This window comes from Parus major, chromosome 1A (genome assembly GCF_001522545.3).
Source record: "Parus major isolate Abel chromosome 1A, Parus_major1.1, whole genome shotgun sequence".
Classification (NCBI taxonomy): domain Eukaryota; kingdom Metazoa; phylum Chordata; class Aves; order Passeriformes; family Paridae; genus Parus; species Parus major.
In genome coordinates this window covers 13,673,074-13,698,536 of record NC_031773.1, presented here as the reverse complement: position 1 = coordinate 13,698,536, position 25,463 = coordinate 13,673,074, and the positions used below count along the sequence as shown (strand labels likewise).

Sequence of the window (25,463 nt, the reverse complement as noted above, 5' to 3'; positions counted from 1 at the left end):
ATGCTTTCATTTACACTTAGATGACATTTTCTAATAAGCTCTCACTGTTAAACTGCTCACACCAAATAAAAGATTCTTGCTGCAGGCAAGTATATTACTACCTAACTAATAGAGCTGGTAAGTGACAAGACATGAGAAAAAGAAAATGAAAACAATTAACTGGAAATCTGTCAGAGAAGGCTGAAGCTCTACATTGTGCACCACAGCTATGAAATATGAGAAAAGAGAGCAGGGAAGTCCAGTCTTTATCCACTTGAGTAACCAAAGCATGAACTTTCTGTTCTCATTAAAGGATACAGCTTAGAAAAAACATAGCAGAAGGTTCCTTAAATTTTGCCCAGAAGATGCATCTAATTAATATACAGGAAGCATCAGATGACACAATGGGCTGAAATAATCATATTAAATGTTTTTCCACTCCTAAAATCACTTAAGAGACTTATTACTAGGGCTCCTACAATAATCTACAGACATATCCGTAGAAAGCAAAGACAAGACTGTACACAGCTCAATTTTAAGACAATCAATAGACCAGAGGTGTGAAAAGACATCTTAGAATCACTTATAATCCAGAAAGGTATTTCCAGTACAAATATGTAAGCATCATAAAGAATTCATTAAAAAGTTCAGAAATTAAGTCAACAAACCTACTGGCAATAGAAATAAAAAGGTCAGTGAAGGAGAGCTCCTATGATAATTAGAATTATATTTTAAGAAATGAAATTATGGTAGAAAACACAAGGACTACAAAAGGAATCCAAGTTATTGTTTGTAACATGCATTTGAGCATTAATGTTAAGGAGATGGAATAATTTTAAAGACTTCTTTTTTCAAAATCAGACAGATATAAATGTATCCTGTTCAGATCAGGACTTCCACCACAGCTCCTGTCATTTCTCCTGCTGATAGGAGGTGTCAGGAAAATTAATCCACAAACACCAGAGGTTGATGTCCAAAAAGGAGACAGAGGAGTCCTTCTTTATTCGAATAAAGGGAAAGGCCATGGGGCATTCCCCTGGGGTCTCTCAAATTTCTGGAGGGCGCAGCCTCCTTTTTATCCTAATTCCCAGCCGCTTGTCCCTTCTCTCTTTCCCCATAGGCTGAGGTACTTGAGAAGTACAGGCTTCCCGGAACGCCTGATACCTGGGGTACCTTCCCACCCCCACCCCCAATGCATAATCCCTTCTTAACTTTTATGGAATTCATAGTGTTCTTTCAGTGCCTCTTTGATCTTCTACTGGAATCCATCCCATTGTTTCTGTCATCTCTCACTGATAGCTACATCTTATCAACTGACCCACAGCTTGTTTGTAAAGACAAACCCGTCATTCCTCTCAGAGGGAAGCTGCATCATAAAAACAACAGATGAGTAACAAAAGCTGGAGACAGGATATTGAGAGAAATGCACTTTTACTCCTGGCACAATGAAAGAGCTCCAAGGTAATAGGAATGTAAGTGTCAGTCTTTTCACTGGCATCAATAACCAATAACCAGTGTCAGGAGCATTAAAAACAAAGGGAAGGGATCCTGACAAACTGTTGTTGTTATTGCAACTCAATTAGTCTTCCATGCGCAGTAAGAAAAAGGACTGATGGTTAACTACAAGTGCTGAGGAGGCACATCCAGGAACTGATGCCTCTTTATATCATGGTTCTGTTCCTCCTGTCCAGCTTGTGTGACCCTTTGCATGAAAACCAAGCAAAGCAGGGAGCACAACCAGCTAGAAGGCCATCCACCTGCCTCTTAAGGGGGTTGTACCACTTATCTCCTTTAAACAGTTCACAGTGACATCATAAGACTGTACCAGCACCCAGGCAGACTAGTTATGACAATGGAGTAACCTGAACCACCAGGGGACTCCAGAGTGCCCATGTGCAAAGTAAAATTAAAATGTGAAATAATCATAAAAAAGTGCAAAGAAATCTCTGGTCCTATTTCAGAGCACAACAACTTAGCAATTAATCTCTATTAACAACAAAGGACATACACAGCTTATTACAAAAAATCTGTGTTGTTAGGAGCTCCAAATGAACTGGCAGAAACTAAAAAAAGTCCTTTCAGAACATCCTTCGCTAATATATAAAGCTGCACTGAGGTACTTAACCAAGGTAAAATATTACACATACCTTGCAAGAGCAAATTTTCATTAAAATGTTAAACTTTAATGCTGCTGACTTTCAAATTCACTTAATTAAGAAGCATCCCATAATAGTTTGTGTTATTGGTAAAGATTCCAAGCAGGAAGTGATTTCACAGACAGAGGATTTCTGGAGTAACCCTGATGAAGAAGCAAGTTTATGGCAAAGAGAATCAGGAATTAAATATTAGCAGAGGTTGCTATGCTACAAGAAAATTTGAATACAAAGTCAAGGTGAGCTTTTTGTGGGGGTGTGAGGAGAGTATAGGTAAACAGCAAATTCCTATGGTGACGAGGGGAAACTTGCCAACCTACAGCTGAGCTAATGTTTTCTCACAGCAACTTTGCAGGAAACCTGGTAAACTTCCTACATCTTGGAGACTTGACATGCAATCTAAATTTAGTGCCTTGGAAATATGATTGACCCCCAGAAGTATGTCACATTATATAGACAACAAGACTTTCATCAAGTATTTTCTTTCAGTTGTGTTTCCACAAAATTATACTTTAAGGTTTTGGTTTACTCTGGCAAAACCAGCTTTCTTGCCAACTGATAATTTTAGAACATTGCTCACATTTGAGTAACAAAACTCAGGAGGACAGGGGGAACATGTCAGGTTAACTCCTTGAAACAACTGAAAAGTTCTACAATAACTACATAATCTTTACCATCAAAGAAGAATTGATTTAAATAGTTTGTGGAGAAAAGTAATCCATTACTAACAAAAAGAGATACATTATAACTCCAAAGAATACTTGTTTTAAAAGACCATTACTTTTCACAAAAACATGCAGGAGCTGTCAACAATCAGCCACCTCCTATTCATCAGACAACTCCACAACATATTACAATTATATTGCTCAGCCTAATCAGAAATTAAACCTTTTTATAGTCTTCTAGAACCCTTTTGTGCTGTTACAGTTAACACTTCAGCTTTCAGTAATGACAGTCAACCGAAGGGGATAACAGAGCCTTATTAAACACGCTAATAGGAAATACTTGAGAAAGCAGTGCATTTGAATGCTGTTCTAGTACACTAAGCATTTCCCTAGCAGATAAAGCTAAAATATTCATTGCACAGCTTGTATTTGAGTATGAATATCACTGAAAGCTCAAGTCCCCTCTAATATCTAGGCTTCCCACCCACTGCACATATGTAGTAAAGGCATTATCAGCAGTTTGTAACTGCTTAATGAAAGTTACTTCAAGGATAATTGGCAGCACACTTCTCCACTTAGTATCTCCCCTACGTCAGATTAGTAGAAGTCAATTTCTTAGCTGTGGCACAACTGTGCACTGAAATGCACAAGGGCAGAGGGACAAACCAGCAGCACTAATACCACATGAGAATATAGATCACAGTAATGGACAGACTTAGCTGCATCTCTTCTGGGATGGAGGTCCAACATCAGCGGCCTTCATTTAAGTCTGGTATTTTAACACTAATTTACTGAATTGTAGAGAGCTGGTTCATCATAACTAAAGAACCCATACTGCTGAACATCTAATAGACAAAGTAATTCCAGACCTTTATGTCCCTAACTAGCCACCAACCCAAATCCATGCGACCAACATTGTAATTATAATCAAAACCCAATGCTACTATGTGGCATGCAGTTGTGAAGGAAGCAAGGACCAGAGCAATCTGAAGAAATGCAAATGAAGCTCGTCACTAGTTGATATTGTCTCAGATTTATAGAACAATCATATATTGATGAGCCATATTTATAGAACAATCATATGTTATTTTTCTGACAACCACAAGAAGCCTTTTTCACTGTTGTGTGTTATCAGCATGGATTAAAAAAACAAAATCCTTCCTCACTTAAGAAAACCTCAAACTGCGTCCAGTAGGAGCAACCACAACTGTCATACCATAAATGCAATGCCCCAAGAAGATAGCATTAGCCTTCCACAAGAGTAATTTCAAGTTTCAAGCTCTCCCATGTTCAAAAGATACAGAAATAAATCCAGGTCATAACAAAATTAACATGCCAACACAGAATAAAATTCTCCATAATTATGCTCCATGCCTTTCTCTGGCATCTCCAGGACAGTATCTCAGAAGAACAGCCTAGGGTAATCATATGTAGTGAAGAGACATAAATATTCAACAAAGCATAATCAAGGAGGAACTATTTATCATAGTACTGATTTTCCTACACTGAAATTCTTTAAGTCAAGGAATATTTTTAACCTGGAAACTGGGAGTTATGAAATGGAAAAAAGTGAGTCATGACACTTGAGGGAAGACAGACAAGAACCACCTACAGGCTACAGTGTGAAAGTCTATTAAAATAAAGCTTAGTTTACTCACTTTATTAAAAGAAAACAGCGTAGGAGTTATAAAAAGAATGTAGTAGTTTTTAATAACACGCAGTAATTCAAAAAATACTGAGGATGTTCTACGATTCTAAGTGTTAGAACCACTTCATCTGTGGGGTCCTATTCAACTCAACATTAGCACTATCTATGGAATAGATATATTCCATATCTATCTATAGCACATTTTGGGAAGAAACCATTCTTAAACAAGTAACTTTTTCTATTCCAATTTATTTTGAGATTATTCAAGATTATAATAATAAAAATAAAAACATGTTAAGAGGAAATTTATCCTGAGTGACAAAATGAGAGAGTGGGATTTAACTAACCAGAGGCAAAATAATCAATATAATTATCCAGAAAATGCGTAGCAAAATCTTTACAACTGTCCTATAACCACACCTAACACCAGAGATGTCAGTTTACATTTCCCAGAAACCTGGAATTAGTTACCTGTGTTCACTCATTCTTTATGGCTACCATCTGTTCCTAGTAATTCAAGCTGTGAAACTCCCAGCCAGAGCCCACCCAGCTGCCTGAGTTCCTGAGTATCCCACTGAGAATGCCATACTGGGAATCTGGGCCTATAGCTCATATCTGTAAGATCTCATTTCAGAAAGCTATAAGAAATCATGAAGAAATGCATTTTTGAATAATTATAGCAATACTAGAATATCAGAAGTAAGTAAAAGCTACCAAAAACAACTAGGAAAAAAGTTCTAATTTGTTCTGTTTCTGAATTAATTTTGATCAAGAACTATTTGCAAAAATCTGTAACTGCATTATAAGATTCAGACCTTTCAACTGTGAAAGAGTAAAGCAGCCTAGATATTTATACCACTCAACACTTACTTTTACCACATTGCAAAAATTTCTCACTTCAGAAAATATGAGTATTTTTTTATTTTCACTTGAAAATTATGAATAGAATATAGTAGTTTTCTTTATGACAGCTTGTTTAAACATGTAAGTCAAGCACTACTCAATCTACTTCAAGAGTGGTTTCAGTTTAAATAAATATTAATTGATAAGCAGCACTTTTCTGCAGACATTCTTTAGCACCAGCAGATTGCACTGTATGTGCTGCTCACACCTAGGAAGAACTGGCAGCTGAAGGTGGCAAGGTCCTGAGGCAGCCCCAGCCACAGGTAAGAAGTTGCTTTCTCATCCAGCAAGGCAGGGGATCTGGAAGAGCATCCACATCTCAGCTCCCTCACCGGCCATTTGAGGTTTTTGATCTGCTGGCTGGCATGGAATTGTGCTGTGGCACAGATCACCACAAGCACTATCTGAGAGGCTGGGGGTGCCAATCTGGCTCTTTTGCTGACTTAGCCACACAAACTGCAATTTCCAGCAGGGAAGTATGGTTATATAATGACCCAGAAAGATTCGTCAGGGCTCATCCGCATAGCCATTCATTTATGCCAGGAAGTCAGCATTTTAAACACAACCCTTACATGGTTGAAAAAAAGCAATCCCACATCAAAAACTCCAGAACAATGCTTGAATGCTTCAAGGATTAGCATGTATTTTCTGTGCAGAGAAATTTTCTTTTTGGAAGACAAGGGCAAAAATTTGAAAGCTATACAGAAAATGTCCAACGTTACACTTTTGCTTATATACCATTTTTTCCCTAATTCTACTAGAGTGATGCTTTACCCAACTTATAAGAATTCTAAGGAAAGTGGTATCTATGCAAACATAAACAAGCTTTAGAAGCTGAACTACAACTGAGCCAAAAGCATGCCTTCAGGTTATACCTGAAAGCTACAGTTATACTCTTCAACTGAGACCTAAATTGTTTTTCACAGTGCCTCTTTCTACAAGTGCAGCCATCACAACAGCGAAACTGGTTAACTTCTCTGTAAATTGCTTTAGGTTTCACTGGGTTAAAAGTCTAGCAACTGTCTCCAAACATGAAGCTTCAGATGAAGATGAGCAGAAAAACACATTTTCTTGCCTACCACTTGCAATTAATTAAAAGAAAAATGAAAATTAGAACACTAAACTCAGTGCTATAGTGAAAAAACTAACATTTTAGAGAAAAAGTAACATTGAATGATTTCCTTTCCTATTCAGAAAAGCCATTCAAAAACACCGTCTGTCTAATGTATATTTCCAGTAATTTTGTGACTGCCATGGGTAAATACATTGCAAACATCAACACACAGAACTATATTTTTATAGGAATTGCTACATTTATCCACTTGTGCAGAAAACAGCATGACTGGTAGGAAGACAGGTATTAGTTATATGGTTTTATAACTATTACTCTAAAAAACAAAAGCCTTGTAAGCCTTTTACAGCCTAAGGCATGATTTTAAAAACTAAGTTTCAATTATGCCTTTATAATGCAAGTAGCACTCATGACAGTAATGTAACTACAGTTATAATGAAAATACAGGAATCACAGCAATTGCTCAGTTTCTACACTAGCAGATTTGTATACAACCAAGCTTGTGTTCACAAACACAAGTGATCCACACAGAGATAACAAAACATATTTCTGATCATATGGGAAAATATTTGCAGTACTGGAGGGTGGAGGGTGGTAGAAATTCATACAGTGCTTCTTCCTCAAGGTACGTTCTGCAGCATGCACATTTTGCATGCTAAGGAGAGTAAAGCCTTTCCCAGTGCACATGGGTTAAGTCAAGCAGTGCTGCACACCTCTTTGCTTTAAGAGAAACAGCTCAGCTTAAATAGCTCGCTGTCACATGTCCTTCTCATGATCTGGAGTTTCCCTGCTACCAATTCAACAACAGCTCCTCAGTGCAATGCAACTGTAATAGAAAAACATCCTATGGAGGAATCTCAAGCAAAGATCTCTCAAGAAAAGTGGTAGTACTATTAAGCCAAGGATCTTGCATCATAGTGCCCTTAGCAGAAGGATAAGCCAATTCTGAATTTCTTCATGTCACACAGGTTTATACAGAGAAACGACTTGTGACCACTTTCCTGGACTACCACAACTGCAGCACTCATGGTGAAATATTCAAGGTATCAGGGATACGAAGTTACTTCAAACACTTTTGATATGTATTTACTTCCACCAACGGCTTATACTGACAAAAAAAAAATGAAGCTACAAGAGAAGAATGAAGCTGCTGCACTTGAGGGGGAAAAAAAGCAAGACAGTAGTGTCAAGTGCTAAAAGGAAAAAAAGGAACAGATCAACTACTCCATTACCAACATCTAAGAGACAAAAAAGCTGAGGAAGCCTCAGCCAACCTGGATGGATGGATGCTGCAGGTAGAAAGAAATTACTGCTAAATTTTGTCAGGGAAATGGACTGCCAAAGAACTTTCTGGGAAATGTTGCTCCCATGACTTTCAATTTTTGACAACTTGCATTTCTCTAGATGCATTGTGATGGACAGCCATTTTCCAAATAACATGTAATTCTGGTAACAGCTGCTTTACTTCAGCATTTACTTCACACTTTGTTAGGTCCCTCCTCAGAGCAGCCAGCACAACACCCCTGAGGTCCCGCTGCAGAGCGGCTCTTTTCTGCCCTGTTTTCATTCTCCAGGCACATTAGCAGGGGAGCATTCAGGCAGAACTCCAGGTCAGACTACAGAGAAAGCTGGGAAAACACTGCATTGTTCTTGGTAAATCTCATTGAGTGATACAAGACTTTGATAACTCTAGATAACCTAAAGATTAAGAGGAAATAAAGATGGGTATCTGAAGTGCCATTCTGCAACTCAGGGCACTGCATTGATTCTCCTATCTGTCAGTCTGCTGTGTTGCCCCTATACAGTGAGAGAATAGTGCAAATGAGAAATTTTAAGAAAAATTAGGAGTTTCAATTTTAAAAAGTGTATCTGACAGTCCCATTCCAATTAACACAAATACAGCAAGTATCTCTAAGATAAAATCTGCTTTGCCTGTGATTTGCACTACACAAGTTACAATAAATCAGTGTAAGCTGTCAGATACCAAGCTGGTCAATGAAATACTCCACTGCTTCTGTTTGCTGCCTGCCAGTCTCTAAGTGACCCAGCTTTTTTGTACTTGAGGTAGAGCTACTAGAGAGTAGTAAATTTTAACTCCTTCATAACCTGCTCCCACTTAGAAGTAGATTCCATCCTTAAAACAGAAAAGTTTATAGTTAAAAAAGAAGCCACATTCTCCTTTGAAGTGACAAGACATTCTCATTTAAGGATCACGCTTTAAATGAAAAGCACAAGCTACAACTGAGAAAAATAACTAAATCCAGGATCTCTCTGGAAAATAAACTTTGCAAGCCCAGTGATTACACAGAAAGGTTACACTTTCACAGAGAAAATTTTCTGAAGAAATTTCCATATTGACAATAGCTGAAAAGTCTTAGACCAGAGCAGGGAAGGATGTCTGAATCTTCACAGGACTCTTTCCAAAGAAACTCTATCAAGTAATTACTATCTCTCATGTTGATTTTACCTACATCACATTTCACCCGATCTTTTAATTAAGTTTTCAAAAAGCAAGATTTAATTGAAACATCAATTATGGTAAAACCTGGCTACATATAGTTGAATTTTCACTCAAAAGTAAAAATTATTTTATTTACATTTTAAAACATTTTTGGCCTACTTACTCTTTCTTATTTCCCAAAAGAAAAGGTAGGGACTGCTGACAATACTGCAGAAGAGCAATATCAGAAAACAGAATTAATTACCCACTGGGGAAGAATCATTAAACTGAGCACTAATAAAGTAACTCTGAGTAGGAATGGAACCAGTTGTGATAGCTTCTAATAAAGCACTAGGCACCTATAATGAAGCATGGAACAGCTCATAGGTGACTGGATCTCTGAATTAGTCACTACCAACTCCTACCTGCCCAGTTAGTATTATTTATACTTGCATACAGAAAGGAAATAATAAAACCACAGTATTTTCCCCATAAAATTTTACTATCCATTGAAAAGCACACATGTTGATGACAGGCTTTTGTCAATGAGACTGGGAAGAAGACACTACTCTAGCAGAATGCTACTCTTCCTGTTACCAAAGATTACCTCCTTAATAACAGAATCCTCACCCCTAATACCTGTAGCCTAATGCAAAAATGTAACAGCTAGAAAAGCTCCTCATGGACTGTGCTGCCAATGCAGTGTGTGCTTTCAATACTTTAAATGTCTACTGCTCATCATCTTGATGATACCTTTCAAATACTGTCAAGTTCACATTCACCTGCTCACTCTGAGTTTACACTGCTTTCCTTTCTTAGTTTAAAGGGCTTTTTAACTGCTAATATGTACAATATATACAAAAACTTGAGCAGTGTTTCAATATACCATATTAAAAAACTCAAGCTTAGGAATGATTTCCCAAAAGCATTTAGTGGCAGTCCTTTAATGACTCTTGTGCCATTTGTTCATAAGGCACAGAATAGGCTTGTGGGAGAAACTGAAAAACAAGCATGGTCAGTGATACAGCATGTGAGAGTACATTCTGGAAGTTAAGTCTACATTACTTCACTGAGATACATTTTAGAATGCTTTTTAGAGGTGGCCTGATTTTTGGCAATCTTTTTCTTCTCAATGACAAGTATGTGCCAATTTGTATATATGTACCTATGAATGCACAGTTTGCATTTCCAGTCAAGTAGAATTGCCTACAGTTACAAAATCATGTAATAATTAAATCATAAAATTTAAAATTCATTAAATGGCAATTAATTATTTTTTTATAAATAATTTACCTGCATTTCACTAAGACTGAATGTCAGGCAGTACTGAGACCATACTTCTCTGAGAAGTACCACCAACAGTATTGCCTGTCTACAGGTCAAATACACACCAAGGAGGGACAGAGAAGAGATTTGACTATAGAGGAAATTACCTGTGAAACTGAAAATCACACTATAATGTCCATTAACAGAAATTGCAGTGTTGAACAGGTTATGACTGATAGAAAAAATATTACTATTTGTTTTTTAAATAAGTCCAAGAATACTTTTGAGAATGCAAACATCCACCTTACAGAAAGAAAAATGGAGGCATAAGGCACCACAGTCACTTGATGATCCAAATTCCAGAAAGCAACAAATCCAAGAATTACAGATTAGTCTCACATTTATTCAGCACAAGACTGCATCAGACACTTGGGGACTCATTGTGCAAGTCACATCTTTCAACAGCACAAGAGACATTTTCTTACTTGTAGGTTCACAGAATGGTTTTGGCTGGAGAAGACCTTAAAGATTATCTAATTCCAACTGGCCCACCACAGGATGGGCAGGAACACTGTCCACTAGACCAAGTTACTCAAAGCCCTTTCCAGGGTGGATCCACAATTTCTCTGGGCTATCTGTTCCAATGCCTCAGTACCCTCACTGCAGTACTTCAAGTGAGTGACAAAGTAAATAAAACAACCACATGCGTATATTTAACTTATTCTAACATAAGACTGTAATTCAGGCTTATACATTACACAAAAAATTTCATGTTATGGCAAGATGAGTTTGAGGCTTTGTGTCTGTTGCTCTTTGTATCAGCATATCTTTTTTTTTCTTCCTTGCAATAGCGTTCTAGTTATGATTGCTTCTACAGCAATCAAGTAAACGGAATGGGCTCCGAGTTGTAGAACAGGCAACCTCATCTGGTACATGCAAGGGCAAAATTTACTGTGACTTAGAAAACCGATGGCTACAGGCCCTGTAACAAGACAAATTTACAGAGTACAAAACACACAGAGCAAGGGTGAAAGTGAAATGTAGCAGACCAGACACTTCTTGGCATATTACTGCTTCAGGGATGTATGTACTTTAGTTGTTGATAATGCTGACAAATAGAAATACAAACCAAAGAACACTCAGAACAACTGTGAAAAAGAGAGAGTAAAGCAAACACTTCTCAATCTATTATTGCTTTAGGGATACACGTATTTTAGTGCTGATAATGCAGGACAAGTAGAAATCCAATGAAAGAGCCATACATTGCTTCTGTACGATTCAGCTACATTGGGAACATATTTGTGTGAGACTGAGAAGCACACACACACATGCACAACAAGTTGAATCATTTGCTTCAAGCAAGAAACAGAGCATTGCTGTAAGCAAAATACCACAGAAGATGAATAGCAAGATGAATAGCACTTACACACGTAGTATTTATTTGTTACCTTCAAACATCAGTTTAAAAGTCTTGGAAACGTCCCTAGAAAATCTGCCTAAAGCTATACTTTTCAGTTGTAGCTCAGTATGACATGCACACCTATCTTACAGACCTGATTTTATATGAACTTATAGTTACTTGAATAGATTAGTATCTCCTGTAAAGTACTGTAATAATTTGTAGTTTATCAAGATCATGAGATAAAGAAATCAATTTTGCTGGGAGTATGCCAAGTCTAGCCTCTTCCTCTTGCTCCCTGCCACAGCACAGATGAAACTAGTTATCCTGTGCGGGTGTTAAAACATACAAATCCATACTACCTAAGTGAAGAAACCCATCCCTATTTGATAAAAATTTAATAAAAAATAAAGGACTGAGACAAGAACTATATATCCACACTTGATTAAAAAAAAAATCTTAAAATAAGCAGAAAGAATGGCCCCATACCCCAAAGCCATTCTTCATATCTTCTCCTGTCCTCCAGAGCACAGTTGCAAAATCTGTTACAAATACATTAATCCCAAAAATCTGTAAGCTTGGTTTACAGTATCCTCTTGCATAACCATCTTCAAATAGTGCTTCTTTAGCACTCACACTTCCAGTTCTTCGTCTGTGCACCAGTGCAAGGACTGATTTCCCCACATCCCAGTCCAAATGAAATTCCCTGGAGAAATTTGGGGGTAAGAAGCTATTGCAGCTAGAAGAACTGAAAAACTGACTAGTTTGACTGCATCATAGTTCATACGAAGTCCCCATCACACTTAACACACAAGCACAGTTCCATTCCGTGTATCCCACAGAGTCCCCAGAAAGAAAAGCAAAATGAACACCAAAGCTTGAGACAGCAGGCTAACAGGCAGCCCAGGGTCACCCTCATCCAACCAGCACAGTGCCATAGAGACTGATGCCTCAACAACCCATCTGAAACAGTCACACACAAATCCATACTCTGGGGTCAAAGATACAAGGGAGTATATAACCATCAGCAGAGGCTCTCTTAAGTCAGCCAGAAACGTGTTAAGATTCTACACAAGAAACACCAGAAAACATGTACACAGTCCCTTAGAAGTTTCACCACTACGGAGAATTAGCTTCTGAACAGATTAAATACAATTGTTCTAAACAGGTGACTCAGATCTTGCTAAAGATCCAACTGGTATTACAGAGACAGGACTGCTGGTCTTGAGCTTTGAGGAGAAGCCTTCTCTGCAGTCCTGTGTAACAAGCTTGGATACTGTTTCCTCCTGTGCAAGGAAACACTCCACATCTAAGAGGCTAATGATGAATAGCTCAGATAGTACATGGGTGTCAGGCAAAGCAATTAACTTTGAATCAGGGAGAGGTCTGTAGACTGATAAAACAGACAGTTTTTGAATAAAGGGAATGAGTAGGTGGGGACAGAGTAGGCACTATCAAAGCAAAAACACAAACAGTATGTCTTCTTATCTTAAAGTCCCCATCGGAGACACAACAGAAACAACAGAGCATGACCTAAAAAATATGCCATGAAACTCCAGCTTTTTCGGAAGGACACTGGCTGTTGAACGTGATAGTATTTTGTGTACCCCAGCTAGAAAACCTTCAGACTGGGATCAGGAGCAGAGTGAAGCCCTAAACCTGCAGGACGGCAAGATGCACAGAGGAAATCACACAGACGCAAACAAATATTGTGCCCTACACAATGTTAGATTTCACGAGAAATAATATCTCCTTATCCAAATTGTCAAAGAACTTAGTAAAATTCCCACTCAGTAAAAGGGAAGTTAACATTATTTGTGTAATGTTCTACTCAGTGTGTGCCCACGTTTCTGCTAAATGCACAGATGATTTTTTCCAACACACCAGTCAATCATTACAAGAGGAAGGATCTGTGCTTTCTCTTCCTACCCAAGAACAACACGCAGCACAAAACCAGACACAAGTACTAGCTCAAGATATTGTCACAGTGATTGAATTTTTGGGCTAAAACATCATTAATGCCTATGTGCAACATTTAGCCTTATCCACCTCTATTTTCAGCATCCTAAAATTGCCCAGGTGACTTTGGATTTCATTTGTACCAAGCTGTTCCAATGCGAATTGGACTGGTGAGGTCAGCAGCACCTATGATTAATGCAGGAGCAGGGAGTCTACCAGGCAAAAGACTTAGCTGAACTCCATAGTGAATAAAACCAGACTTACCTTTTCCCCTCAGGCAGATTCCCCATTCCTGTGCTGACATAGCTACTACTGACCTCAACAGTCCAATAATCAAGAACCTGTGAACAAACAAAAAAGGTCACTTGTATGCAAACACCTGCTGAAGTGCATGCTTAAAATACACACTGCTTTGGACTTAGCCACTACTTCCTCCATGCTCAGTAGCTCATCCATTACCACACTGACTTCCCTCAGATGTTAGACTCTCCAGACTCTCCGTCAGAGCTCCAGCCAACAATCCTAAAAAAATTAACTAACCAAATCAGAGAGCAAGTACTCAGTGGAGGGTCCCTATGATTTTTATCTCCTTAACTTCATAAACAAAACTTCCTAGGTAGGCAGCTACAAGCAGAAAAGGAAGTTCCAAGTAACAGGTAGAGCAGGTCTTCATACAACAAGGAACAGCAAATAAAGCACACTGACCTGAACCTTAAACATACAAAAAATGCCGTAAGAATGGGTATTTCTTTCCTACTGTCATCTGCTGAACAAGTAGAGCCCAAAGGAATACTAACTCTGATTTGAGTCCTCTGACTTTGGGATTCTTGTATACCATCCTCCACCTGCTATACTAGAATTTAAGCTCCCAGCTCTCCCTGTTCCTACCTGCACTCCAGTTAGATGTTCAAACAGGGAGTAAAAATATTCCCTGTCTCCAACACCTCATGTAGGCTCTGTGCTTATCTTTATAGGTTGCTGAATTTGCTCCAGCCTTCTTGTCATGGCTTTCAGCATAATTTATTTAGTTACCTACACTTTTTCTATAAAAATCTCCTAAGTACTTCATTATTAAGTATATTTATTAGCTTCAATAAAGTGGTTTTGCTTCTGAATTTCTTTAGGGAGCTTTAAGATAGTAGCTTTTTATCCTTTCGTAACTCCTGATAATTTTTACAATTGAAATATTGCCAATTTTTACAGCTAGAATGTGAAACTTATGCTACAACAGCATGAGAAAAAATTGCAACATGCTCAGAATGTAGTTGTCTTCAGCATCAGGATCATCTACCTCTTCCTTAAAGAAATTATTGAATCCTGACTGCCTATTCATTTCTGTGAGGTAATGATAGAGCAAATCAACAACTGTTTTTTCCAGGTTAAGTACTGCAAGTTCTTCCAAGAATCGAGCTGTAAAACCAAATGGGTCATTTTTCATAATATTAGTTAAAAACTCCACAGAATCACATATAACTACCAAGTATTGTAGTACAATTACAGGCTTTGAACAAGAATCAATAGTATTTTAAGGGAAGACATAAGAGAGATGCAAACAGGAGCTGCCCATTTCCACCAGCTGGTCTGGTGTTCTTTCAGAGGTTAAACTGCACCACAAGACATGAGAATAGGATGGCACCAGTGCTCCTCCTCCATGCCTTCTCCTCTGGGCACAGCAGCTCTGCTCTGGTACTGCACTAGGCAAAAGGAAGAGTACTTCTAGATCTGCTCATCTCCTGCCCTTAAAAATGAGAGAGATGCAAAGCAAGATCTCATGAACTGCAGAAGACAGCTCAGTGAAAGGCATGAATCAAGGCAATTGCTACAGTTTTCAAATACTAACTTTTCTATTAGAATAAATGCAATTGATGACTTATGAACAATGGTATTGCTCTGACAGCAACATATCAGTCCTAACAACATGAAGTAATTTAATGACACTAAAGTCACCTTCATGTTTTTATAACTCTCAACTTGAAAGAAAGAAGACAGACAATCAGACAAGAACAAACAACCCAATGGAAAACTTCAACATCCACTCATTTATTAGGAGTGTTGTCAGTTTAAAGTTCAAATTATTGATGCCTTCAAGTAGGCCTAAGTTCAAAGCTCTTCTCTGGTGAACCAGGAATAGGAGCACTAAAAATACAAAAATATAGCTAGAGAACTATCCAGTTGTATTAAGAAAGGGAGATACGTCAAGTCTGTGGGGCTCTTGCATCAAGCAAGTATTTAAGAGAAGAAGAGAGAAGGGAGAGAATTTCTCATGAGCAAACAGAAATTAATGCCAGCAATCAATTCAGCAGATGTTTCTCAGAGCAGTGCTCACCAGAACACATTCCCTTTTTACAAGACCATACACCCCACAACATGAGCAATACAACCTGTGTAACCCCAGGCAGGTTCTTCTGCTCTTTGGAATTTACAATGCATTGTCCTGTATTTCCAGAGAAAGGCAGTAAGCAGAAGAGCTGTGGCTAAACATGAACACATACCTAATACTTCCAGCTGCTGAAAAACAATCTTTTTCCAAAGCGATCATACGCATAGACACATTAAAACCACAATTACTGGTTTTGCTTCCCTTGCAAGGGAAGTAACAGTGGAGAAAACTATGTACGTGAGGCTCCTAAACAAATGAAAAGGGAAACAAAAGGGTTGCTACTTCTTGTTTCTGCAGGTTAGCCTGCAGAAACTTCCACTTCTGGGAGAAGTATTGAAAACTCTTGCCGTAGGGCTCCCACTTACGGTACAAGTTTCTAGAACTATTTAATTTTGTCTAGGCTGTGAAAATATGGGTGACATTAAGGTGAGTGCAATTTTAGCTACATATTTTTGTTTACCATAGCAGGTTCTCCACCATTTCTGGCATCTCCCGGTTTTGTATCTATCATCTGGAGATTGACAACCACTTCACTCCTGCCTCAGAGACAACTGAGCATGCAGCTGTATGTGCTTGGCTGGCTGTTCACTAGATTAGAGAGCTCCTCATCCTTCAGATGAGACTTGTGGAACTCAGAGCTTCCCAAATACACATTGTTGAAAAGAGAACAGAAAGTTCTAGAATTGAGGCCTGAAGCAATTGCCTCAGGCCTTCAGGGAGAAGAAAGGGAATCCTTACTTTTCCCTGAAGGCTGAACAGCCTTCAGGGAAAAGTCTGACAGCCCATGTGCTAAAAGCATCAGGTATAACTGTGGTTCTTCACACTGCCTGGAAAGTTTTGTGGTTCTTCACACTGCCTGGAAAGTTTTTTTGCCTGGAAGTTGTCTTGTCACTCAGGAGTAGAACATGCTTATTGCTGTAGAACACTCACAAAGGATGAGCCCCAAGGTCAGTGCCAGGTGGTCCTGAAAAACATCAGCTCTAATGAGAACCAAGGAGCCTTTCAGGCTAGCCACAGAGGACAAACCTCCTCCAGAGAGCTGCTCCCTCGCTGAATTACACTGGAAAAATCAAGGGGGGGTGCAAGAAAAGTTCAGGCAGAGAAGCTGAGTTGACAACTCCTGAATACACACAATTAAAAACCCATCCAGAGATGGGGGGAAAAGTCCCTGAGTGACAAGTAAAGGACAAGCCCAAGGTAAAGGAAAAAAAGTTGCATTTATCAATAAACATACACCTTGTTTTGTTTTTTTTTTAAATTTACACAACTGCTTCAGTGTCTGAGCTCACTAGCACACAGCCACACGAAATAATGGCAGAACTCCAAAGAAAGTCAACCCAGCTGCAATCCCTAGGGCACACATGGGGACTTCAAACAAGAATCTGCGGTTCAAAAGGGAGGAACACAAAAACAAGTCTGTCCCCAACTGCAGATGAGGCAGACATCCTTAACTGTTCAGCTGAATAAGAGACCAAACCTAGGGGGAAGTGGGAACTCATCGGCCAACCCCATGGCTGAAAAAGCATGCTGTGGCCCATCCAAAGCCAGCTAGATGGCAGGGGTGGGCTCTGGGGTCACAGTGTGGCATTTCATCCATGCCAGCAGCATGTCTGCAAGGGACTTGTGAAGGAAGGAGGGACAGACTGTCTGACCTAAGAAACCTAAGTGAAATCACCCTGTATAGAAACAGCCAAAATAAGAAACCACCTATGAAAATATCCCCTTCAGAACATGCATTTGCTTTGAATAAATCCTTTACGAAACCAGTCTAAATCTGACAACAAATCAGAGGAAGATCAGAAAGAACAGGAATGTGTGATTTTAAACCTTTATTTCTACAACTATCACATGGAAAATATATTTTAGAAGAGTTTGCACACAAGTTGCATCAAAAGACTTACAGAGAGTTTAGCTAAAGTAATCAGATGGCTCCAGACTCATCCAGAGCCATGTTACACAAGATATTTACAAAAGAATTAACAACTGCTTCTCTTCACACTTGTTCACAGGCATAACCATTGCCAAAAAAAAGCCCAAAGGTGGAACTCTGCTCTCTTGATTTTCATCAATCACTGGTCACAATCATTGAGCTTCCAGCAGCTCAATGCAGACCCAAGCTCTTCACAAGCTTCACAACAGAAATACTAATTGTACAGGTCAGATGTGAAAGCCCACCAATGAAGACCAATAAAACCATTTTGCAAAGAAAGCTATCCATCAGGCCCATTATACCTCTGTGGTGCCAGCATGCTGCACAGCAACAGTTGCTCAGAGTCAAATTACCTTAAGTGGAAATTACCAAATTTCAGGACTTCTGTAGGACTTGCAACCCAAAAGCTTATCATATTTGAATGTAATAATCCCTAAGATTCCTAAATTACTACTTTTGAAAGAAATTAATGTATTTTAAAATAAGATATATTCTATTAATCACCACTTAAAAGCATACATCTGCTATAATTCATCTTGAAGTCTACTGATAATAAGATAAGGAAAAATATAGCTAAAAAGAACTCTTCAGCACATCCTTTCAGTGATTTACTTTTTTCATTGCTTCTCGGGATACAATTGGCAAAGTACAGACTATTACACTCAGAACAAAAATTAAGTGCAAGTTCTGACAGTGCACAGCACGAGACAGCAGCCAGCACCTTGAATCTGCTGCTTGGACTGTCCTCAGATATCCTCCCCTGTCCCTCTGCTCACAGGACTGGTGCAAACTTCAGCCAAACAAGTGACTCAGACCCAAAAGTCCCAGCTGAATGATTTGATGTCTCTAACATCACAGTAAATGGATGCCACTGATCTGTTCCTGTAGCAAACAAAGCATTTTGAAAATAAGCCCACCTACAGTGCCCACATGAATTTTTCAAGGTAAGGAAATACCTGTGTTTAACACTGCAAGCTTCTGTCAAGTTGCTTTTTATTCAGGAGTAAAAAGACCATAATTTCAATTTTATTTCACGTATGAAATGGATGCTTTCTATTTTTTCCAAAATAAACAAAGATACTTATAATCCAACAGGGATTATGTTTTAATAGAACTGTTTGACCAAGTACAAGGAAAATTATTTTAGAAAAATTCCCATGTTTTAAAAACAGGAAAAAATTTCTAGGTTTATGAACTACAGGAATTAATTTCTTTATGAAGTTAAATAAAAACAATAGCAAGAAGGTCAATACACCTCCCTTATGCCTTTAAAAAGTGTCCAGAAGAACAAAAATCAAAAAATTCTCTTAGATACAACTCTATGTACTTTATATTTTATCCTGAAATGGTCACTAAATATAAGGTAGCAACATTCATGTGCAAATTGCTGATTTTTGTATTATACCATCAGACAAAACAATAAGGGAGTCAGTGCTTGCTGAGATGACAGTGAACTGAGCTGTGTATCCTGTCCAAGGCACACAAAATTAGAGGACTTGAAAAGATAGTTTTTCATCTTAAACTAATCCTGGTATCCTGAAAAATTTCAGCTCCACTCAGAAGCTAATGTATCCTTCCAGATGTTTTTGCACAAGCATAGAATAAGCCCTTAAAATAGAGAGATTCAATCCTGAGCACACATATTCATGTCAGTAGCTTTAGATCCTAGAAGCTTGCGTGACCATCTCTGGGCAGTGACAGCACAACAGTCAATTCCAACAATCCAGAAATTTGTCTCTCCAACCCCCTCCATCCCTCTACTGCCAGCTTATACCAACAAACCACTGTCTCCAGAGGTAAAAATAGCCTATAAACCTCTGGAGTGAAAATTACAAGTATCTGTCAGAAGCAACACAGCATATTTGGGGATTGAGGGTGACTCTAAAATGTACCAAGGTGTAAACTCCTTTAAAAAAAGCTGGTTGACACTCAGTTATAAAAACAGACTGAAGCTTCAGAGCTTCCCATATTGAGTTGTTGAGGTTGGATGAGAATATTAATCTGGTTTTTCAAGATAAAAATACATGGGAAAATACCTGAAAAAACTCAGTTGTATTCCCAAAAAAAAAAAAAAAATATAATAACCAGCACACATATCCTCATCCTTCATAGGCAACGTGTTATACCAGTTATTTCCTAGTATTTCCACAGCATATCTAGTAGTCCAGATTATATGGCAGACCTTTATTTAAATATCACACAGTCAAAATTCACACAGTTTGTACTACATTATGCAAGTCCTTTGGATAAATTTGGTTATTTTTGTCATTTGGTATTGAACTATACTGTCAATAAAAGCCAACTCCACCAGGGGAGCCACAACCATATGCCAGAGCTTTTCACTCCTGCCTAATTCTGCGTACAATCTTGTTTCCTCTGCTCAGAAAATGACCTACATATGTAGTCAAACGATGCTACCAGGAGCACTACATATGTCAGATTCAAATATAGCCTTTAAAAAAAAATACTACAGACATTTTGAGCACAAACCAAGCAATGAGCAGTAGGCTTACATTGTGAAGATACCTCATACACAAATGTCAAGGAGAAGATAAGGCACCTAACCTGGCAGGTCCCCATTGCACTGCAGACTCAGTAACATGCACATATTGTAATCCTATGTAACTCTGCTTTCATGACAACTTGGGAAATGTGTACATTAAGTAATGCCTAAGCCACACATTCAGCAAGCAAACAAAACCCCGAAAAGCTTATCATTAATTGAGCATCATTTATTCTGCATGCCAAACAAGACAGGAGTATCTAATTATCCAACTAAAGATTGTACATCCAGAGATCAGCCATGGAGGAGTAAGCTTAATGCTGTCACTTCCTGGACTCTGCCCAAACTGCTTTCCTTCTACAGGTGGTATGTAAGTGCTATTGAAAAAGTAACCTGAACACCTCACTACCTGAAGCACCATGCCAACACCAGCTACACCAGCTGTAAACTTAAAATCTTCAGCATCCCCAGATGACAGAAGAATAATATATTCCCATTGCAGAAAGGTAAGCTGTTGGCAAACCACAACCAATGGGTTTAGGCAAATTAGGACATTGGACTGATTACAGCATTAAAAAAAAAGTGATTTTGCAAACATGGCTGCTTATTATTATCCTTTCTAGTCTCTGCTGTGTTTAGTCCCAGTGCACTAAACATTGACTAAAAAGTGGACTAGTCTTCTCACTCTTTGCCTTCCTTCTCAAGACAGGAGGTTTTCGGCAGAAATTACTCTCATCTCCAGTCATGCCTGGTTCTTGTTTTTAGTGTTTCAGTTCTGGCCTGACCTCAGGCTTTGGGGCAGACCAAACATGAGCCAAATGAAGGACCCAGCTTTCCTGTCAAACAAACAACTACAGCAGCCAACATAAGACAAGAGGAGGAGGCCTTCACCATTTTCAGATGCCAAAGGTCCAAACATCTTTTGTACCAATGACTTTTTTACCTAGCAACACTCATGCTAAGTGTTACCAAGCACATGCAGTCCAACTGAAATTCCTAAATGTTTGGATTTTGCCCCCATTTGCTGTAATGAGTATCATCTGCCCAAGTGTTGCATTCCTGGCATTTGGCTCAGATAAATTCCTAAAGAGTCCAGGACACCAGAATTGCTTGGAAATGGGCAGGTGGGAAGGAATAATGGCCATAACTTTGTTCTTAAGCCGTTTAGTCTGGAACTGTCATGAACTATGTATTTTGAAATTCAGATCTGAAAAGATCTAAGGAAATTCTAAGCTCATGCTGAACATGTTTTCCATTTTTATGCATTCTCTATATTTCATATTAATACTGAGGGGGAGAGGGACAGAAAGGGAACAGAACAGTTTCCACCATAAAAATCTATTCAACATTTGCAATAAAAGAGGATTTAGGCTTGTCCTTGAGAGAAGGTCTTTATTTCCAGAATCACCTCATTCTGTAATGGCTGTAGAAAAAAGGAGAATTTTTCCATTTCAAAACAGCTCTAAGAAAAACAGTAAAAAATGGACAAGACAGACAAATGAGAGATGTTCCTCATTTCATGATATATCCTGTGGTTTTCATCCTTGAAAGTTTAACTGTATTCCTTTATAAATCAGTCACAAGAAAAATAGCCATTTTCTCACACAATCAAAATTAACACTGATCTACCCTACACCAGCAAGGGCAGAAGGAACATCACCATATCAGCTTTTACAGCACCACAGTACTGATCATAACACAGTAATTCATTCAGTAAATGTAAAAAATCCCACATGTGTCTAGAGTAGATCTCTTGATGGGTAATTTGCAGAGTGCCATAGGAAAGAAATCTAAGAAATGTATAATATTCTACACAATTAAGAAGTTTTTACTGGTTTTCAGGTAGGAAAGCATTTGTAATTACACCACTGCATACTCACATTTTAGCATTTTGTACTATCACTGAAGTGTCACATTACTGAACAGACATCTTACACCAACACTAGGAAGTTCTGGCTCACTTTGGGCAGTAAAATGATAATGAGAAGTCTCCAAGAGATGAAAGGGGAAAAAAAAAAAAAAAACTTCCACTAATTTCTAATGCCTTCATTAAATTATCCAGGCTCCCTCTGGTGGGGGATTTAATGCAGAGACTGCTCCAGTTTGCTATATGAGAACAGCTTTGAACCACAACAGGTTTTTTCTTTTGTAAAATAAACTGTGTTAGGATTGGACTCTGCAATTCCTGGAGTCTCTTGTCATGCTTCAGTCATGGCAATCTGAGGTAAAGCTTTGTTTCTGGCCCTAAACTACATCACATAAAGAATAGCAGTCTGTGATTTAAAAAAAAATAAAAAAGAAAATGCAACACATTTTTAAAACATAAATTAGTGTCTTTGTGCTCCAAAATCCTCAGGATATTTCTCACTTCTTCAGCCCTCCAGAGTCTCAGCAGAAAAACCACCTCTGCCCATCATGTGGACAGAGGCTAAAGAGAGATTGCTATCCCCAGGGCACACAAGAGATGTAGGGCTCCTAGTTTTCATTTCTGTGGTTTATATATTGATTATATTAAGTCTCAAGTCTCGTATCTCTCCAACAATTCGAGTATCATTTATATGCACCACCGTAAGACAATTCCAACATGTCCATATATCTCTCTCCAAAACACACACAGAGGAGTCAAGCAAACCATCCATCCGTTTCATTTCTCTATACCCCCTGAAGTTGTCATTGTAACCAGTTATGGTAAAGGAACACAAGCTTTACAAACACAAAAAGACATCACACTTGGTATTTTTAGCATCCACCACTAAATATATGTACCACATATTGTCATCAATCAATAGGAATCAAAATTCCTATTATCCATTCAATCTCATAGTCAGTTTTGCCTCCAAGATCAATACTATCAACATTCTGCAGCCTGAAGTCTTGCTTAAACAAAAAACACACTGAAAGGTAGCATTTAAAAAAAAAATAAATGAAAACCACCCAACTTGGGGTAAGAAAACTGCAAGCTGAAGATGATGCTGTATGGGAAAACCAGCATGAGCCCTTTCATGGATGGAGTCAATTTTATTTCTGACAGCCCTTATTATGACTCACTAACTCTTCTTCCTTAATAAGGCCACGATTTGCATCAGAAAAAGTGTGTCTGTAACAAGCCTGAGGACTCAGAAAATTATCCAATGGCTAAGAAACATAACTTTGCCACACAGAGGAAAACAATTTTACTTCTCAGTTTGTCCTTGTGCTTTCAGATAGAAAGGGAAGCAAGATTATAGCAACTATAGCCCAAGGATTCTGATTAACCTCATACAGCCCATCTTAGATGATGAGTACAATTCAATTACTGCCAGAGAGGATGGCAGCTGAAGCTGAAGAGCATCCCACATTTGAGGGATATTTAGGATATAGTCGGCACAGAAACCAGTCTCATAGGTCAGAGGAAACAGCCCTGCAAGTTCTTTGGGACAGCTATAAAGTTTTACGAGAATCCACTGCTTGTAACTTATATAGGAAGGCAAATAAAGAGCAGCAATTCACGTTCATTATGTCATTAATGAACCCCAAAGCCTTCCAAACCAAGGGTTAACTTTTTCAGACCAGGGAGATTAGTACCTCATTTTGCCCTAGAGGAATTCCTTTAGTGCCCAATAAAAAACTATGCGAGGAAATAGTAAAAGGGTATTTACAATTCAGAAAGTCCGGCGTGATCTCTTTGCCCCTGACTTCCCAGAACCTTCAAATGCAAAACCTGCGGCGTGCGCTGTCGACACTGACAGGCGACCCTAAAGATGAAACTACTGAAAGGATGCGAGACCATTCTCTCCCTGACCAGACAACTCTCCCAGCAACGGGGCAGGACCACACCACCTGTAATAAAATCGAAGAGGGCAAGCACACACACCGCGCTGCGACGGCCACGGGACCCCACCCCGGACCTCGCTCAGCCAAGCGTTCCCCTCGCCAGCTCCCCAACCTTGGGCGCTCCGGGGCCACTTCGCCTTCTGTTTCACCGCGAGGGGTTTGCGGGCGTGCAGGGACAGGCGATCCCCGGCTCGGTTAAACCTGCCCCGGGGGAGCGCTGTCCCCGACGGGCAAGAGCTGGGTCCCCGCGGGGGAGGGAGCCCGGCGGGGCGGTGTGGCACTCACCGATGCCCAGCCCCACCACCACGCGTCCCGCCAGCAGCGTCTCCTTGTCGCGGGCGGCGGCCAGCACGCCGGACCCCGCCGTGAAGAGGCCGCTGGCCAGCAGGATGCAGGGCCGCCGGCCGCACAGCCCGTTCAGGACGCCGCCGGCCAGGGCGGACAGGGCGGCGGCGCCCACCGTGCTGGAGACGAGCAGCTCCTGCCAGAGCGCGTCCAGGTTGAGCTCCCTCTTGAGGAGGAGCAGCGCCCCCGACACCACGCCGGTGTCGTAGCCGAAGAGGAAGCCCCCCAGGGCGGAGAAGACCGACACCACGTAGACGAAGCCGGGGGTCTCGTCCTGCTGGAACTGGCGCCGCGCCGCCCGCTCCAACTCTCCGCCCGACGCCGCGCTGTTGAGGCTGGAACAGGACTCGGCGGCGATGAGGCTCCGCTCGCCCGCCGCCGCGCCCGAGCCGGCGGCCCCGTCCGCCTGCCGCCGCCTCTTCTCGCCCATCAGGTTGCTCAGGCTCCGCAGCGTGTACTCCACATTATCGCTGGCCTTGCGGGACATGGGACGGCCGCGGCGGCTCCCGCCCCGACCGGGGAAGGGCAGGGGGCTGAGGCGGGCGGCTGCCGGGCTACTCAGACTAGGGCGGCGGGGCTGCCGCTGCTGCCGACGCTGCCTGTCCTCGGCGCGCCCGCCCCTCTCGGGCCGCGCTCAGCTGGGTCGCATCGTCCCCCAGCCCCCGGGCGGACTTGAGGGGAAGTTGCCGCCGCTCCCAGCGCCCGGGCGGAGCTGGAGGCGGAGGCAGGCGGAGACAGCGGCGAGCGCGGCCCGGCGGGCGCAGGGGGCGGGCTCGGCCGCCCCCCCCACCGTGCGCGGTACGGGGCAGGCGCGGCCCGGAGCGCCTGCGCACGGAGCGGCCCCGCCGCGCTCACTCGCGGGCGGGCGGCGGGGCTGGCGGTGTCCGCTGGGGCTGGGAAGGAAGTCGGGATGGAAGCCAGGAAGGAAGCCCTGGGCGGGTGGGCGCCACGCAAGCCCGGGGGCTGATCCCCGAGCCCGTGGAGCCGTTCATAATGGCAGCCCCCGCC

At 40.5% G+C, this 25,463-nt stretch overlaps 1 protein-coding gene across 2 annotated transcripts in view; it reads right to left on the bottom strand.

Moving 5' to 3' along the window:
- SLC2A13 (solute carrier family 2 member 13) overlaps positions 1 to 25,182 on the bottom strand; it is a 146,396-nt gene extending 121,214 nt beyond the window's left edge. The window contains exon 1 of one of the 2 annotated variants that reach the window (XM_015627084.3): positions 24,396 to 25,182. In XM_015627084.3, coding sequence (XP_015482570.1) covers positions 24,396 to 24,942 — 547 coding nt within the window. In that variant the 5' untranslated portion in view covers positions 24,943 to 25,182. The remainder of the gene's footprint in view (positions 1 to 24,395) is intronic. The other variant, XM_015627082.1, reaches the window with a different exon arrangement.
- Positions 25,183 to 25,463: the final 281 nt, after the last annotated feature.